Source organism: Felis catus, chromosome D2 (genome assembly GCF_018350175.1).
Source record: "Felis catus isolate Fca126 chromosome D2, F.catus_Fca126_mat1.0, whole genome shotgun sequence".
Classification (NCBI taxonomy): Eukaryota; Metazoa; Chordata; class Mammalia; order Carnivora; family Felidae; genus Felis; species Felis catus.
In genome coordinates, this window is record NC_058378.1 from 45,643,989 (window position 1) to 45,660,797 (window position 16,809).

The 16,809-nt window shown below is 54.3% G+C and overlaps 1 protein-coding gene across 2 annotated transcripts; it reads right to left on the reverse strand.

Annotated features, from left to right (window-relative positions):
• Positions 1-5,939: 5,939 nt before the first annotated feature.
• On the reverse strand, positions 5,940-15,398 carry RBP3 (retinol binding protein 3). 2 transcript variants are annotated; one of them, XM_003994154.5, is made up of 4 exons: positions 12,233-15,398; positions 9,860-10,050; positions 8,200-8,342; positions 5,940-6,673 (listed from the first exon to the last, which is right to left on the reverse strand). In XM_003994154.5, exons 1-4 carry the CDS (start codon positions 15,278-15,280, stop codon positions 6,279-6,281), a joined length of 3,777 nt encoding a protein of 1,258 aa, XP_003994203.3. In that variant the 5' UTR covers positions 15,281-15,398; the 3' UTR covers positions 5,940-6,278. The 2 variants fall into 2 exon arrangements, with proteins under 2 accessions (XP_003994203.3, XP_019669012.3); XM_019813453.3 differs by lacking the exon at positions 5,940-6,673 and adding an exon at positions 7,172-8,020.
• Positions 15,399-16,809: the final 1,411 nt, after the last annotated feature.

Sequence of the window (16,809 nt, forward strand, 5' to 3'; positions counted from 1 at the left end):
GCTCCAAGCTGTCAGCACAGGGCCTGACAGTAGACAGCCCTATGTGGGTCTCAAACCCACAAACCATGAGATCACGACCTGAGCCTAAGTTGGACACTTAGCCGACTGAGCCACCCAGGTGCCCCAGCAATGTATATATAGAAATCTCCCAAGCAGCAGCCATTCAAATTAGATTTTTAAGAGACCCCAACACGTGCTAATGAGGCTAAAATAAGACATTCGGAATTCAGGTCCGTTTTAGTTCTCAATTTTAACCAAAATCTGCCTCCTCTCCCACCCCCTGCCACCTGCTTTTATCTGGAAGAGGAGTGAAACCTTAACAAGGCTGGTATCCTGGATTTCAACTTCTGGCCCCTTCCTGAATCTTAGACCTTGAAGACAGGGTATCCTAGTCAAATAACTGTATAATTAGACTGTATAATTAATGAACAGGAGTGAAGTCCACTGAGCTTAGGGAAAGGGAGTGTAGAGGAGGGAGGTTGGACCTGACATCTAGAGCTCTTTTGTCCTAGGTGAAGGCTCTTTAGCACCAGGCTGAATGCAGGCCTCAAAAGAGGTTGAAAATCAGGACTGTATGTGAAATTGGTGATTCAGTTTTTAAAAAACCAATGCCCAGAATAACATGGATTTAAGGAAGCACAGATCAGGGGCTGGGGGAGGGGGAGAAACGACCAGCAGTGGAAACCCCTGACTCTGTTACGCGACCAGATTTGGAAGAGGCTGGGTGCTGGGCCTGGCCCTATTCTTCTGGGCACAATAAGACAACCCCTCACATACGGGAGAAATTCACCAGTTGTTCCAAGGCAAATTTTGCATCCTCCCTTTCCTTGGAAGGTTCTTGGCTCCCTCTGGAGGCTACAGACCTCCCCTGCAGGCCACTTCTCTTCAGAGAGGGCTTTACACACCCTGGTTAATTGTATAATTTGTTTGTTTTGTTTGGAGAAGAAGTCTTGAGAGAGGACTAAAAATCATATCATAAGAGATAGATCCCATAGAAAAAAACTTCTATTTTAAAAATAAATTATTCTCCAATAGGCTTTGATTTGTACCACTTCTTAGGGATTTTCAGACACTAATTTTGAGTGGGGGTTGGGAGGCAGTACATTCTGGAAGGAGGGTTGGGGTTCCTTAAATTTAACATCTTCTTTCTGTGTCTCCCTCTCTCTCTGCCCCTCCCCCGTTCATGCTCTGTCTCTCTCTGTCCCCAAAATAAATAATAAACGTTGAAAAAAAAATTAAAAAAAAAAAAAAGGGGCGCCTGGGTGGCGCAGTCGGTTAAGCGTCCGACTTCAGCCAGGTCACGATCTCGCGGTCCGTGAGTTCGAGCCCCGCGTCAGGCTCTGGGCTGATGGCTCAGAGCCTGGAGCCTGTTTCCGATTCTGTGTCTCCCTCTCTCTCTGCCCCTCCCCCATTCATGCTCTGTCTCTCTCTGTCCCAAAAATAAATAATAAACGTTGAAAAAAAAATTTTTTTTTAAAAAATAAATTTAACATCTTCTTCCCTGGCCATCTTGTGTTGTCCTGGGGTAGGAGACAGGAAGCCAGTGGCCTCTGATACCCTCGCTATTTCTAAGCCGCTTGGATTAGCAGGCTATTTTCACTTCCAGCCTCTCTCATCAGCAAGGAAGCAAGGAGGTCCTTAGGCCAGGTGGCAGCTAATCCTATGGAACCCAGGAAATGTGAGACAGGTGCCCTCCAGTGGGGATCTCCTAGGCAGGCTTCTTTGCCCACAAGTAATTTGGTATGCATCCTTTTTTTCTGAGTCATGTTCTCTCATTGCATTAAAGCTGTGTGGATAACCAAGGCCCTCACTGACACACAAACACGACCATTGGCCATGTGACGGGCTGAGTAGGCAGATGCAGGGACATAGGAAGCAGGAAGGTGAGTGAGATGGGAGAAAAGCTGGGGTCCACCACTCTGATGCTCCAGTGTGGTCCCTGGCCTCTGCTGGACTGGGGTCTTTGGCCAAGTCTCCAGCAAGGATCCTGATGGTGAAGTAAAGGTCCAGCCTGTCTGTGGGCTGGGGTTACCTTTGGGAGATGGGGAGGATAGCCTGGCCCGGTCCCTCTCACCACAGATCAGTGGTGCCTTGGGGGGGTCCTCAAGCAGGGGGAGACCTGAGAAGGCTACATGGCAGAACAGTGGCCCTGACTGCAGGCTGGGCCACAGAAATGGGGTAGGAGGCTGTGGTGGGGATTTAGGAACCAAACCAGGACTCCAAAACAAGGGAGAGGGGAATGAACTATTAACTATTAATTCTGACAACTCATTTAGTGTCCTGGTGATCATGTAGATACCTGGGTGGGAGTGGTGGTGGGAGCAGAGAGGAGGGAGCTGGGGTTAACTCTCATATCTCTGCCCTAATTTCAGAAGGGAGGGGTAGTTGTGTACAGGATGGGGTCCTGGGGGCAGGAGCAGATCTTATCCAGGTAAGGTGAGAGAAGGTGGAGGTGATGAGCTCATACTGGGACATCAAGAGCAAAAGGGGCCTGTAGTCTTTCGGAACAGAGGCTGCTAGGCAGCTGTGGGTCACCTCGTTCTGCCACCAGAAGAGAAGCCTTTCCTTTTCCTTTTTCTCCAGCCTTCTGTCTCCAAGCAGGTGGTAAGAGTGTAAGAGAGCTGGCTCAGGAACGCTGACCCTTTCCCTTTGGTCTGCATGGGACCCTCTGGGTCTGCTTCTCCCACTATAGACCCTCTCCCCGTGCTGGGCCCAGGACCTCTTCATGGTATGGTGGGAACATCAGGGTCTTTGGAGCCAGACAGATGTGGGTTCAAAGCTCGCCTGCCCCTCGCCTGGATGTCTTGAGGGGAGCCTGGGCTGTACCCAGTATTTGATGGGCAGGCTGGGGGCTTGAGCTGGACAGTGGGCAGGAAAAAGGAGCTGGTCAGCAGGACCTCAGCCAAGGTCAGCCAGGGTGGCCTATGGAGGATGTTGCTGCCATCCCTGCTGAGTAGGGGCATGGCTATGCTGCCCTGCCCATGGGGCACCTGGCCACTGCTGCTGCCCAGCTATCACTTGCTTAAACATTCAACTTGTTTGGGGCTCCTGAGTGAGTCAGTCAATTAAGCGCCTGACTCTTAGTATCAGCTCAGGTCACGATCTCATGGTTTGTGAGATCGAGCCACACATCAGGCTCTGTGCTGACAGTAAAGAGCCTGCTTGGGATTCTCTCTCTCCCCTCTCTCTCTGTTCCCCATCCCGCCCCCGCTTCTGTGCATGCTCGCTCTCTCTCTCAAAATAAATAAATAAACATTAAAAAACCCATTCAACTTGCTCAAACAGATTAAACATTCTTCATAGGAACTTCTGATTGGCCCAGAAAGAACCCTGTGCCCGTACCCTGCTGCCAGGAAGCTGGAAAAGTGAACTTGTGGTGTGTCCAGCTTGGTAGTGGGGAAATGGTGAGAGGTGACATTGGCTGGGCACTGGATTAACCTTTTTCTTTTTTTTTTTATAATTTTTTTTAACGTTTATTCATTTTTGAGGCAGAGAGAGACAGAGCATGAATGAGGGAAGGTCAGAGAGAGAGGGAGACACAGAATCTGAAACAGGCTCCAGGCTCTGAGCTGTCAGCCCAGAGCCCGACGCGGAGCTCGAACTCACGGACCGCGAGATCATGACCTGAGCTGAAGTCGGACGCTCAACCGACTGAGCCACCCAGGCGCCCCTGGATTAACCTTTTTCATCTTCATAGCCCCAAAGGTGCTATTGTGGATCTCATTGTACATATGAGAAGACTGAGGCCTGGAGAGGCAAAGTGACTTGCCCTGAGTTCCATAGCTGGGAAGTAGCTGTCCTGGCCTATCCACCCAGACAGGGCTCCCAAATGCCTCACTGCTTCTTAGGGAGTCTGTTTCCCACAGAATCAGATGGGGAGCGATTCTCTGAACATTCAGAGGGTGTGCCTTTGCTGGGTGGCCTAAAGTAGGGAGAATGTCTGCTGTGCTGCCTATGTGAGCCTCTGTGAATTACTGAGCTTGATTGAGTGTCCACTGACTCCTGCAGAAATGATAAGAATGGTTGTGCAGTGCTCGCTTCGGCAGCACATGTACTGAAATGTCTGTCTATGGTACTGAGAAGATTAGCGTGGACCCTGCACAGGAATGATATTCGTGAGGTGTTCCATTTAAAAACATGGTTGTCTCTGCACTGTGAAGCCCAGAAGAGAGAAGTATGTCTGTCACCCACCCTAGGAGCTGCTCCACCCCTCCCCCTATTTAAGACCCATCGAGACCTTTGCCATCTGCAAACCCCACAACACCTAGCCTGATACCGTAAACAAACTAAACAGTCAACAAATGTCAGTGGTGCAAATCAAAGAAATCCAAGTGATATATAAGGAAAACCCGTGGGAAAAAAATCAGCAATCGCTAATGATCACTAAGGTATGGTTAGGGAACCAAGGTACAATGTATCTTATTTTATTTTTGGAAGAATGCTGTATTTGAAAATAATAATACATGCTTATTATAAGGATTTAAGAAAAGAGAAGAGTTCAAATATTGCCCCTGGTTCTACCACCTAGAGGAACCATTGTTTGATGTAGGTGACCATCAGATAGCTATGGGTGTGTGTGGGGGGGGGGTGCGAGCGGGAAGGAGGAGGGAGGAGAAAGAGCCCCCAGAATATAAGCATGTAGGGGCCTCACACATATGCCTGGATGTTAATAGGTCTAATGAAGAAAAAGGTGAAATCCCAGTATATGTGATGCTGCTAGAATTCAATCATGCCCTTCATGTTACTTGAATTTAGCAGAAGGGAAAGGACCCAGAACGCCTTGTATCAGAGCTTTCCTACTTCAGCAGGGTTGGTTCAAGGTTTTCCAGGTGGCGAACCTCCTAGATATTGGTGGTGACCCAGGGGTGTGCCAGATTCCACAGCTCCCTGGAGACTGGGGAGGGGGCTGGTGGAGTCAGGGCTGTGTAGTGAGGTCAGCCCGGTGCCCTGGGGAAGTCGCCTGTGGCAGCTGCAGGCTGGACTCACCAGACAGCGAGGCCAGATGGCAACGGTCCCTCATCCTCCCTCACTCAGACATCTTGGAGCCCGGGGCTCTGAGAGCACTGATTGGCAGGGTTGGGGATGTCCTTGCTGTAACGGCTTCATCCCCACCGTGACTTTGGGCAGAGTCCTGGAGGTCTCTCACTTTTGGGTCCCTGTTGATTCTAGTGGAGTAAGGTTGCCTAGCTCCCAGGGGCCAGCCAGTGGCTGCCTTCCTCCAGGTCACCCCCGGGCTTCCTGTCTCCTCCTGGGGCTTGCCCGGTTCTGGAGATCTTGGGGTCTTCAGCCTTCTTGCCCTATTAGGAGTGGGCTTGGTCAGCACAGCCAGTGCAGTGACAGACTGCCCTAGGCCAAGAAAGGCAGGCACCCAGACCACCGCCCAGGGCCACTCTACCCTCAAACAGCAATGCTGCGTGTCTAAGTGCCGCATGACACCAGAGCTCACTTTGGGGGCCCTGGCGGAAGCCAGAGAACAAGGCCTTGGGCGGAACACACGAAGGGAAGACAGACTTGCTGCCAGATACTCACGTGCATTCCTGCACCAGGCTCTGTGCTAAGCGATGGGCAGTGGGAGACGAGGGTGAGCACGATGGCTGCCACCCCTGAGGAGAATGCTGGGACAGAAATGATCCCAGGGCAGGAGGGAGAGGTGCTTTAATGGGGAAGATGTGGAGGCAGGGAGGGCAGAAGGGGGACAATGTGCCGGGGGAGTGGGGGTCCCTGACCTCTGGGCCTGCACTGTCCCACAGGGGATCCGCCGGCCGCAGGTGGCTCCTGAGCCCCAGACATGTGCATGAGCAAGGGGAAGCACTGTACGTGCAGACTACCTACCAGATTTCAAAGGCTCCGTGCAAAAACATCTCATTCACGATCATTTTTATATTGCTGAAATGATACTACTGTGGATATAGTAGGGCAAATAAATCACACTAGTAAAATACACGTCACCTGTTTCTTTTTACTTTTTAAGAAGGTGGCTACTAGAAAACATAAAGTGATGTGAGTGCTGCGATCTGCGGCTCACGTCGTAGCTCTGTCGGATGGAGCTGCTCTAGGACCAGGGCTTGGCAATTAAGAAGCATGGGTAGGAGGTACATCTGACTTCGCCTCCCCAAAATAACTACTATGGAGGGGGTTGCCTCTGAGGGGTGAGCTGCCTGTCCCTATGTGCTCAGAGATGTTGGCAATGGTGAAGAGACCATCGGGTGAACTCCAAGGGTGCCTTCAACTCTAAGCCTACTGGGGCTCAGCAGGTCCCTTTTCTGAACCCGGAGGCCTCAGGCAGGACCACGTGCCGGAGTGCCCTTGGTGTGTGGCCTGGAGGTCCCACCCATCCTGGGGCTCCTCCTCGCCCTCAGCAGAGTGTGCTGGAGCATCTCCTTGGCTCTGGTGAGGGCTCCTTCAGCAGGGACAGCCACGTGGGGCACCACACCCACCCCTTCCCAGGAGCTGCCATCCACAGCCCCCACTGAGCGGGCCGTGGGGATGGTGATGTAGAGATGAGTGTCATCCACGTGGTAGGTTTGTGGTGGCTGGCAGCCCCCGCTGGTCACTTCCCCGATGACCAGCGCCCGGCCCAGCTTCTTCATGATGTAGGTAAACTCCTCCGCGGCGCCGGCTGTCAGCGCGCTGGTCAGAATGGCCACGTTCTTCTTGGAGCCGTAGCGTTCACCTGGAAGACAGAAGATGGGGAGTCCAGTCAGCACTGTGGGGCACCTGCCTTCTCCGTACTGCGTGGACCCGCAAAGAGGAGGGCCTGGGATTTGGTTCTGTGGCCTTGTGTCCACAGGCAGGGCATTCCTTGGTGAGCCCCAGTTCTGCAAGTGTCAAAAGGGGCGACGAGCGTGTGCCCCACCCATCTCCAGTTTGTAAGGGCTTGACAGCTGCTTCATGCACTTCTGGCACTTTTATCTTTGAGTGACGGGAAAAGCCTTGACTCTCCCGAGGAAAGGATGTGCTTCCTCTTCATGAATCATAAGAATGCCTAACTTGCCAGATTCTTTTTTTCACTTTGGACTCCCGGAAGACCCAAACTCGTGCACGACAACAGCCCTCTAGGGCAACGATGTCCGATAGAAACACAACGTGAGCCAGAAAGTGAGCCACAGATGTCGCTGCAAGTTTTCTAGGAGTCACATTAAACAAGAAAAAAAAAAAGGCACAGATGACATGAATCTTAACCATATTTTCTTTAACTCAACATATCCAAAACAAATTTGTCTCAAAAATGTAATCAGTAACATTGTGGACATATTATACGTCTTTATTTTTCCATAAAAAGCCCAAAAATACCTGGTGTATATTTTACACCTGTCACATCCCAATTCATATGAGCCACATTTCAGTGCCCAGTGGCTGCATGTGGCAAGCGGCTCCCATACTGGACATCATTGCAAATCTAGGACCCCATGCTCTTGCAGATTTGAGTCTGTTTGTAACTCCTGGTTTTGAATACTGTTTGAATTTACAGTTCACCCGGTTCTAATTTTTATTTACGTTTTGCAGTCTTTGTGAATGTGTGCCTTGGAATCTCCCTCGAATCCTTGTGTGATAAGGAAGTGTACAAATGAAAATTGTGGGGTGCTTTTCTGGCCATATGCACCCTTCCCCCCACTGCTCTCCCAGCCCCTTGTCGGATGGGAGCGCAGGTTTCTTGGTTTGTCATTCTGAGCAAGGGAGTCAGAGTGAGCCTATCACCCGTGAGGGGGACCACGAGAGCCCTGGCTCTACAGAGCGTGGCTCCTGTGCAGGGCAGAGGCCCCATCAGAACCACAAACTTTATTCAGGCTCAGTGTGCTGAGCTGCTGCTGACAGCTCAGGGAGGATGAGCACCAGAAACTCTGTGGGGTTTGGTGAAGGGCAAGGGTCCTTCTAATTCTGCTGTGTCTTGCATGCTGATGGTTGTCGTGGCCAGAACGGAGGGCATTTTGGTTTTAGAGAAACCGGCATTCGGATTTGGGCGCTTCTACTTATTAGCTGGGTGATGTTAGACAAGAGATTCGACCTAGTCGAGGCTCATCTAGAAAATAAGCATAATGGTAGCATTTTGTAGGGATTAAGAATCATATGTAAAAGTGCAGCGCATGCAGAGCTTTATATTCCATTTACTGTTACTTTTCCCTGGACCCAAGCTGTCTTTCCCTGATTTTCCAGAAGCTTCTAGAATGAGAACAGGAAAGGGAAAGCATCTGTACATACCTGCGAGCCGGGTGTGGGTCCAGAGCTCACTGACAGAGTCGTTGGGCCGGCTGTAGATTTTGTCCAACAGAATTGGAGGACCTTCATCAAAGAAGTAGGAGCACAGGGCAGAGATGGAGGAGGTGGGGCCACCGATGTTGAACCTAAGGGAAGGGAAGTGGGGGTCATTGGGGCAGAGCTCACAGGGAGGCCCTCGGTTCCCCTCTGGGAGCCTGGGAGCTTTGCCCTGAGGAGGACACTAATTCCAGGCAGCCTCCCTGTCCCATCCTTCTCCTGCAGAATTCTGTGGTTGGCATTTCCCAGAGTACAAGTCTCTTGAGAAATTTCAAACACTGGTGCCATACCTGCCCTTTCTGATCACATATTAATACATTATGTGATACATATTGTGTCCATTACATTAAAGGCTCTGACAAGTCCTGCAGTCATGAACTTGCTGATAGATTTTCCTCATTAACTGACCATGGACTGCTCTCCACACCCATGCTGCCTGTGAGGACACTGCTTTCCCAGCTGCATTCTCTATAATTTCATAAGACCCACTGGGCATTTTTGTTCAGGTCTCCTAATGAGCTGCTACTTAGTATAGCCGAGTGCTCAGAGTTGTGGAACCACACTGGATGGGGAGTGGAAGAGTGGGGGAGGGGACAACCTGTGCCTGTCCTAGGACGTTCGGATTTGCCCTGTTATGTGAACTCTTTGGGACCCTGTCTCCTCATCTGTGAATAAGAAGTGTGGGCTGGTGATATGATAGGAGTCTCTTCTGGTTGAAGGTCTAGGGTGGCCCAGCTGGGTTTAGGGCCTTTGACCTTAGTGTCTGAAACTCCAAACCTCAGGTTAGAAGGGTCTGGAAGCACTCTGTAGGCTGGGCCACTTCCTCTTTTACAACTGTAGCCACAGAGCCCTGGGAGAGGTTTTGGAGAACAAGCCTCGGAGATCTGGAGCCCTCTAGTGACAGACAAGAACCACAGCTGAGCTGCAGACAAGCAAGTCCTGACTTGGCCAATTCTGGCAGCCTGTCTCCTGCAGCTGCAAAGTGGGGTTCTGTATCCTGGGGGAGCAGCCTGCCCCTCCCTGTGTCCATGGAGGCAGGGGCCTGGTCGCTGGGGGTGGGTGTTCTTCCACCCACTCCAGGAAGGAGGTCTCTACCTAAAAGCGTCCCTCCACCAGACATTCTGTGATGCAAAGAATTCTTTTTGCCACAATAGTGGCTTATTCTCAAATTCTCTCAGGGACTCTGGCTTTCCAATTCTCATGATAAGGGTGGCCACGGGCTGACTTTGTATGACATAAGAGGCACAATGCAGGTGGTGGCCTAGCTAGCTGTCCCAAACATGACTGATCACCAGAATCACCCGGGGTGATGCCTTTCAGATACACAGATGACTGGGCCTCACCCCGGAGCTTTAGATTCAGTAGGGTCACGTTAAGCCCCCAGAATCTGTTTTTAAAGTCTCCCTTCCCCCTCTCTCTCCGCTGAGTCCTATGGCCAGGCAAGTTTGGAAACCACAGGAGTAGCCCAGTGATTCTCAGCCTGGAATTAACACTGGGATCATCTGAGGAGCTTAGAAAGATCACCGATGTTGGGGTCCCCCACGGCCGATTACGCCAGAACCCCTGGGTTGGCTGGCCAGAGACCTCTGCCCCCCCAGCCACTGACCTCATGTCAATGATCATGGCATCCGTGTGCACGATCTTCTTCCAAACATGCTCCACCAGCAGCTCTGACACCTGGGTGAGCAGCTCACAGTCCCCAAACGTGTCAAACCTCAAGTAGCCAAGGTTGTCCTCAAACACATTAGTATGAAAGGAAAACTTGATCAGGTCCTCAAAGACTTCAGGGGAAGGGATCTGAAAAAAATGGGTGGGGGTTCAGCTCAGTGTCAGCAGAGGAGCAGATGTTACAGCTCAGGAAACTGGGCACCGCAGTTTTCCTTTATACGTGAAAGATATTGAGGGTATGGGAGGGAATTAACATTTCTGAAGAAGGTTTCCAATGGGGCGCCTAGGAGGTTATGTGGGTGGTGGGCCTAGGATGTGGACCCAAATGCGGTTGGCAGACTCCTTACAGAGAACGTTCATGCATGTCAACCCCACACCGCGGTGTCCAGAGCTGCAAGGCCCAGGCGTGGTCTCCACTCTGACTCCCCTGACCTCATCAGATACCTCCTGATGGTTCTGAGTTCATCTTCTTCCCTAGGGCTGGGAGGGAAGACATTAGCTAGCTCCTGGGCCCCTGAACCTTTAGAAGGGGGTTTGACCCTGTGCGGAGCACACTGCAGCCCTTACCATCACCATGAGGGCACCCTATAGCATCCCCATCCTTTCAATGAGGACACTGAAGCACAGAGTGATTAAGTAACTTGCCCAAGGTCACACAGCCAGTAGGTGGTGGAACCAGAAGCTGAATCCATATGTGACTCCAAACCATGAATCCTGGCGATGCTGGAAAGGAGTGAGTCCTCGATTTGGAATCTGGTGGCCCTGTGAGTCTAGCACAGTGCTGGCACATTCTAGGCTCCCCCAACATGTTTTGTGCCTCATCTTCTCTCTCCAAGACTGCTAGAAGGACACAGGCTCTGTGGGCCGGAATGTTAACTGGGACACCCAGCCTCCAGGGTCTGCTTTGCCCTTAGTCACAAGCTCTTCAGCCATGGGTCACACTCCTCTGCACCCCTCTGGGTTTCCATTTCCCTTTTTGTAAAACAGGGGTGATGATTCTGCACTAGATGCTTCTGGTGCCCTTGGCCCTCCTCTGATTTTTGCTACAACCGCCCCTCGCCTGACAGGGCCTTGCCTCCAGCACACCCCTATGTCTTTCCATTCTCGATTTCAGGACCTTCTCCAAGCTGCCTCAGTTTGAGAGAGTTCATGTCCCCAGGGGGACCTTTAGCCAAAGAAGGACAGGAACTGCTGGATCCCGTCTGTAGATGGACGGCTCTGGGAAGCCTTCCCCACCCTTGTTAGGGTTCCATCGGAATTTTAGGAAGCAACAGCTTCTATAATGCCCTTACCCATCAGCTTTTCCTCCTTTCCTATCCCCTTCTCCCTGCCCCCTCACTCCTGCTTCAAAGACGGCCTCCCACCTGAACTGCCTGCATCCTAGACCTTCTTTCAAGGGACCCCGAGACAAATGCTGCCCTGACTACTTGTGACTCTGCCACAAAATCACAGAGGATAAACGACGTGGAGAGATGTTGTAAATGCTGCTTCCCGATGAAGCTCTTAGCTTATGGGAGTGCTTGATGAATCCATGGCCACTGGTCTAGAGAACTTCTCTCTCATCCACCCAGCAGCAAAACTCCTCAACCTTGATTTACCTTTTCAGTGTTTTCCCCAAATGCCATTGCCGGCTTTGAATATACTGACCACAATAGCCTTGCTCGGAATTTCCCATCCAGCTGGCCCTTGGACCAGACTGCACGCCCACCAAGTGCAGCTCCTTCCGGATGCTTTGCATCGTGGGAGGGGAGGAGAAGGCAGGTGGTGCCTGACCACTGCCATGATTCTCCAGGCTGTGCACCGTCAGCATCCCTGACCATGCCACAGCCTGTGTCTAGGCTCCATGCTTTAGCTCTGAGGCAACTGTGAGGCCAAGACCTCTGCCTGCTCCTCTCTCTCCATCTGAAACCCCCCCGAGGCAGGCAGGTGGTGAGAATGAACACAAACCCCGCATTTCCAGGGGACGAAACCGTAGTGACCTCTCATGACCTGACCTTTCTGCCAACACTGATGATGAGAAGAGCTGCAAACATTTGCCTTCCACCGCGCCAAGAGTGCCACTCCTTCTCTACCAGGGGTTTTCAAACTGAGTCCTTGTGGGTTATCGGTGCTCTACAGAGGTGCTCAGGGACACCAGAAGGAGAAGGGATGACAGGATGAGAGGAAGGGAAAGACGTGACTAATGAGAACTTAAACACGAAAACGAGTCTGGAAGCGATTGCCCGGCACCGTGCACAGAGCCCTGGATGTGCAGACAACCGGTCGGCTCATTGCTGGGACTGTGCTAGGCTCAGTCTCCCTTGTGTCTCACCTGCATGGGCACAATCCCAGGAATGCGGTCCTTGGCATCCTCGGGGATATGGGCTGTCTTCAGGTGTGGGTCTCCGGACAGCATCTGCAGATCGGCCCCCAGCATCTCAGCCAAGGCCCCTTCTGAGGTCACCCTTGAATAGCGGCTCTGCATACGGCTCAGTTTGGCCGCCATCTTGGCCCCCAGTTCAGGGGAGGCATAGTTATCGGCTACCAGCTTCCCAGTTGTCTGCAGCACAGTGGGCACCTTGGCCCGCAGGGCCACTATGTCCCGGGCTGTGGAGAGGGCCTCACTCATGGGCACGGTGATGTCGGGCTCCACCCCAGCCAGGTCCCAGGCTTCACCTGTGCTGGCGCTCAGGGCCATCTGCGTGGGCATGGAGGCGTATAAGGGGCTGCTGCCCACCTGGTAGATGCCCACAGAGAGTGCGCCTCCAGCTGTGGGCTCCCCAATGACGGTGGCCCGCTGCAGGTCCTGCATGGTGTGAGCAAACGCCTCAGCTGCCGACCCGCTGATGTGGCTCATCAGGATGTAGAGGTCTTTGTGGGGGCCGTAGCGCTTGCCAGCCACCTGGGGCAGCGTCCACACTTCCGTGACCCTCGAGGTCGCCCTGTCAAAGACAGAGTAGAGGTGCTGACGGGGCTCCGCTTCAAAGAAGTAGGAGCAGAGTAGCGGCACAGCCGTGGAGTAGCTACCAGGGTTGTAGCGCAGGTCGACAACCAGCGCGGCCGTGTCCACCAGCCTCTGCCACACCAGCTGCACCAGCTGTGGCCCGATGGCCTTCACCGTCTCCAGCTCGGCCATGGCGTCGAAACGCAGGTAACCCAGCCGGCCAGGCAGCACCTCTGTTTTAAACAGGGCTTCGATGAGGTAGGAGACCTCCTCTGGGGAGGGCACGACAGGGGGTGGGGGGGGCACCTCCTCCACCACCATCTCACCGGGGCTGTGGAACACCAGCAGACGGTGGTCCCCAGACATCTCCTGCAGGTCGGCCGTGAGCTGGGAGGCCAGTGACTCCAGGTCCACGGCAGTACGGTAGGCCCCCTGGGCCAGCTTGGCTCGAAGCAGGGCACTGGTCTGCCCGATGACCTCTGGCCGTGCATAGTGAGCCTCGACCAGGTGCCCCGTGCCCTCCACCAGGGCCTCCAGGCTGCGGTGGAACTCCAGCACCTCCTGGGCCCTGTCCAGGGCTTCCTCGGCCAGCACGATGGCATCGGGCACCACGCCACCTCCCAACCAGCACTCGCCGTGGTTGTCGATGAAGGTGAGCACAGGCACGGTGAGCACCAGGCCACCCTCTGGCGTCTCCAGCAGGGGCACCGTGCAAGTGTGCAGCAGGCTGCCCGCGGTGATCTCGCCCACCAGCGTGGCCCAGCCCAGCGACTGCATGAGGAAGGCCAGCTCCTCAGCCGCGGTGGCGGTGCGGTGGCTGGTGAGCAGGTACACGCCGCGCTGGGTGGGGTAGCCCCGGCCCAGCAGCTCCATGCGGCTGAAGTGCTCCTGCGTGATGTTGGTGCGGCGGTCATAGGTGGTGAAGAGGCGCACGGAGCCGTTGTCGGGGCCCTGGAAGTAAGACAGTAGCAGGGGCACAGCAGAGGACGGCCCCCCGGGGTTCTGGCGCAGGTCCACGATGAGGTGCTCCGTGCCCTGCAGGGGCGCCCACACCTGGCGCACAATGTAGGGGCTTAGCACCTCCAACACGGAGGCATCGGCGAAGCTGTCAAAGCGGAGGTAGCCCACGTTGCCTGGTAGCACTGACACCTGAAACATAGAGACCACCAGGGCCTGCCGGGCAGCCTCAGCTCCGGGCACCGTGGGGACTACCTCCGGAGGCTCATCCTCGCCAACCTCGGGCGCAGAAGAGGCGTCCTTGGCCCTCACGGCCCGCACCAGGAGCCTGGGGTCCTCAGACACAGTCTGTAGGCCAGCGTTGAGTTTGGTGACCAGGTCCTCCTCCGAGACTACTGCGGAGAAGTCCATGTTGGCCAGGTGGTGCAGCAGGCTGGGCACACGGTCCACCAGGGTGTAGTAGGTCTGCAGCGCCTCCTGCAGGCGCTGGACAACTCCTGGCAGGGCCCGGCGCAGAGTGAGGATGGCCAGGGCTTTCTCTAGGGCCTGCTCGGCTGGTGTCCCCACACAGGGCAGCACCCCACTGCCCTCCCATGTCTGGCTGCCCCCTCCCAGGGGCCCTAGGGACCTGGACACGGGCACGGTGAGGAAGAAGTCAGACTGGCCTATCCTCAGCTTCTGGAGGTCCAGGGCACCCCCCACAGTCCGCTCACCCACCACGATGGCCCTGCGCATCTGCTTGAGGATGTAAGTGATGTCCTCAGCCACGCCCCCAGTGTGGCCGCTGGTGAGGACCACCACATCCTTGTCGGCACTGTACCTTTCTCCCAGCACCTGGGGCAAGGTCCAGATCTCAGTGGTCGTATTGGAGGGACGGTCGTAGATGGTATCCACGTGCAGGACCGTGTTCCCTGGGTGCAGGTAGGAGATGACATAGGGGATGCCGGAAACGTGGCCCCCGGTGCAGTGCCGGAGGTCCAGCACCAAGGCAGAGGTGCCCATGAGCTTCCTCCAGACGCTGGCCACCAGGAAGCCCCCCAGCTTGCTCACCACCTCCTGGCTTGGGATGTCGTCCACACGCAGGTAGCCCACATTGCCCTCCAGAACCTCGTGGCGGATGCCCTTCTGCAGCCGGGCAAGCATTTCCTCTTTTGTGAGGTTGGTGAGTGCTGGGGCTTGCCGGGGAGCCTCGAGGGTGCTGGGCTCGTATGAAATGACCAGGCGAGGGTCGTTCAAGGAGCTCTGCACCCCAGTCGTCAGCACATGGGCCAGAGTCTGAGGGTCCGAGATGGCGAGGATCTCACGACTCTTGATGGCCTGCTCGATGGCTTCCTGCATCCCCATCAGGTTCTCTGGGAAGCAGTAGTTATCCAGGAGGACCTTGGCCATGTCCAGCACCAGGCTTGGCTGGAACAGGTGCGTGGGGCCAGCCAGGCCACAGAGCAGCATGGACAAGAGCAGGGCCCATTCTCTCGTCATGGGGATCCAGAAGGAGAGCTGGCTCCCAAGCAAAAGCTCCCTTGACTGTGCGTAAGGCCACGGCACTGCCCTGTGCGGCTGCCTTCCTCCCTCGTCCTTCTCAGCGGGTGGACAGAAGGTCCGGGGCTAAACTCGGGAGTTGGGGTGCGGCTTCCAGCCCCAGTAAGCCTTTAATCCTGTCTAATTCAAGCGCATCAGCCCTGGGGACTGGGGAGAAGGGCCCGAAGTGGTTTGACCCAGAAGGTATGTTGGATCTCATGCTACTGTGCTATCTCTGTGTATAGTAATCTGAATAGCCACCGTTTATTTGCAGTTCCTGCCGCATGCCGGACTCCGTGCTTCATGCTTCACACAAGGTGACAGTTTTCACCAGAGCCTTGCAAAATAGAGCTGTTAACCTGCTGGAAATAGCATCTTCCCACTACACTGGATGATCCACGCCTCTGGAATTAGGTAGAGCTCACTGGAGGCCCGGCTCCGCGACTCACTGCTCTGTGGCCTTCGGGAAGTATCTTACTTATGGTGTAGATCACGTGAGAAAATACGTGTAAAGCATTTCACGGTTTCAGGCAAGACGGAAGCATTCCGTCGCTGATAAGTTCTCCCTGGTAGGTGTTATCTCTGCTGTAGAGCTGAAGAAATAGATCTCAGTAGCTTACTGAAGCCCATCACCTTAGGGGTGAAGGGGACATTGAGAAGAAGTCTGGGGGGACTGCAGTCAGCCCAGACAGTGCAGAGGCTGAGTCTGGGGCTCCCATCTACTTCAGGGCTTGAAGCTTTTTTCTATATCTTGGTAATGCATCCAGGGAATTGGGGTGGTCCCCCCCTTCCGCCGCCACAACAGCTTTCAAACAGTAGGAATACGATGTCCGGACCTCAATGGAGGATGTGGTGAGTGGGAGGGGCATCTGCCTTCTAGACACCATGGGACCAGCGATTCTAGGTCAGGTGAGGTTAGCTCTGAGACCTCACAAGTGTCCATTCTCCTGGCTAAAGAAGACCCCCCGCTGGGTAAGGGCTCAGCTATGGCCCGCTGCTTGCGGGAAGAACCCAACTGCAGGACTTAGGTGTCTGTGGTCCCAGACCTCACAGGCATCCAGATCATTCCCTCACCTGCACAGAGCATACAGGCCTGTCTCAGGTGAACAGCTGGACCCTTAGGCTCCCAGATCTTGCTCCTTGGCATGGAAGGGACATGGGTCCTGCTGAGGGCTGACTTGCCACAGATCTCCAAGCGTATCTGCCATGGAGCCCAGAGTCTAGAAGCCCTGCTTTGTCTCCGCACCCCTCTGAGGGTGGGCACTTTGCATATTTCTCAGACAAGCACGGCTCAGACTACACAGCCAGGAAGAGCGCTGGGAGAGCGGCCTGCCTCCACTCTTCTCACTTGGTCCTGTTATCGCCACCACACACTTCTTGAGTCGTGTGGGCAGCAGGCGGGCACACATGTGTCCCTCAGCAGGCACCCCCGCAGGAGGTGCTCCGGGAGACGGGGGGCTTTCTCAGCGCCCCTGAGAACCACAATCCGC

Excerpts from the sequence above, each read along its gene's own strand:
- RBP3 (XM_003994154.5), bottom strand. The coding sequence starts at position 15,280 with ATGACGAGAGAATGGGCCCTGCTCTTGTCCATGCTGCTCTGTGGCCTG. Across the intron at positions 10,051-12,232 it reads CTGGGATTGTGCCCATGCAG|ATCCCTTCCCCTGAAGTCTT; the intron begins GTGAGACACAAG and ends CATTTTTTTCAG. Across the intron at positions 8,343-9,859 it reads GCCATGATCATTGACATGAG|GTTCAACATCGGTGGCCCCA; the intron begins GTCAGTGGCTGG and ends CCCTTCCCTTAG.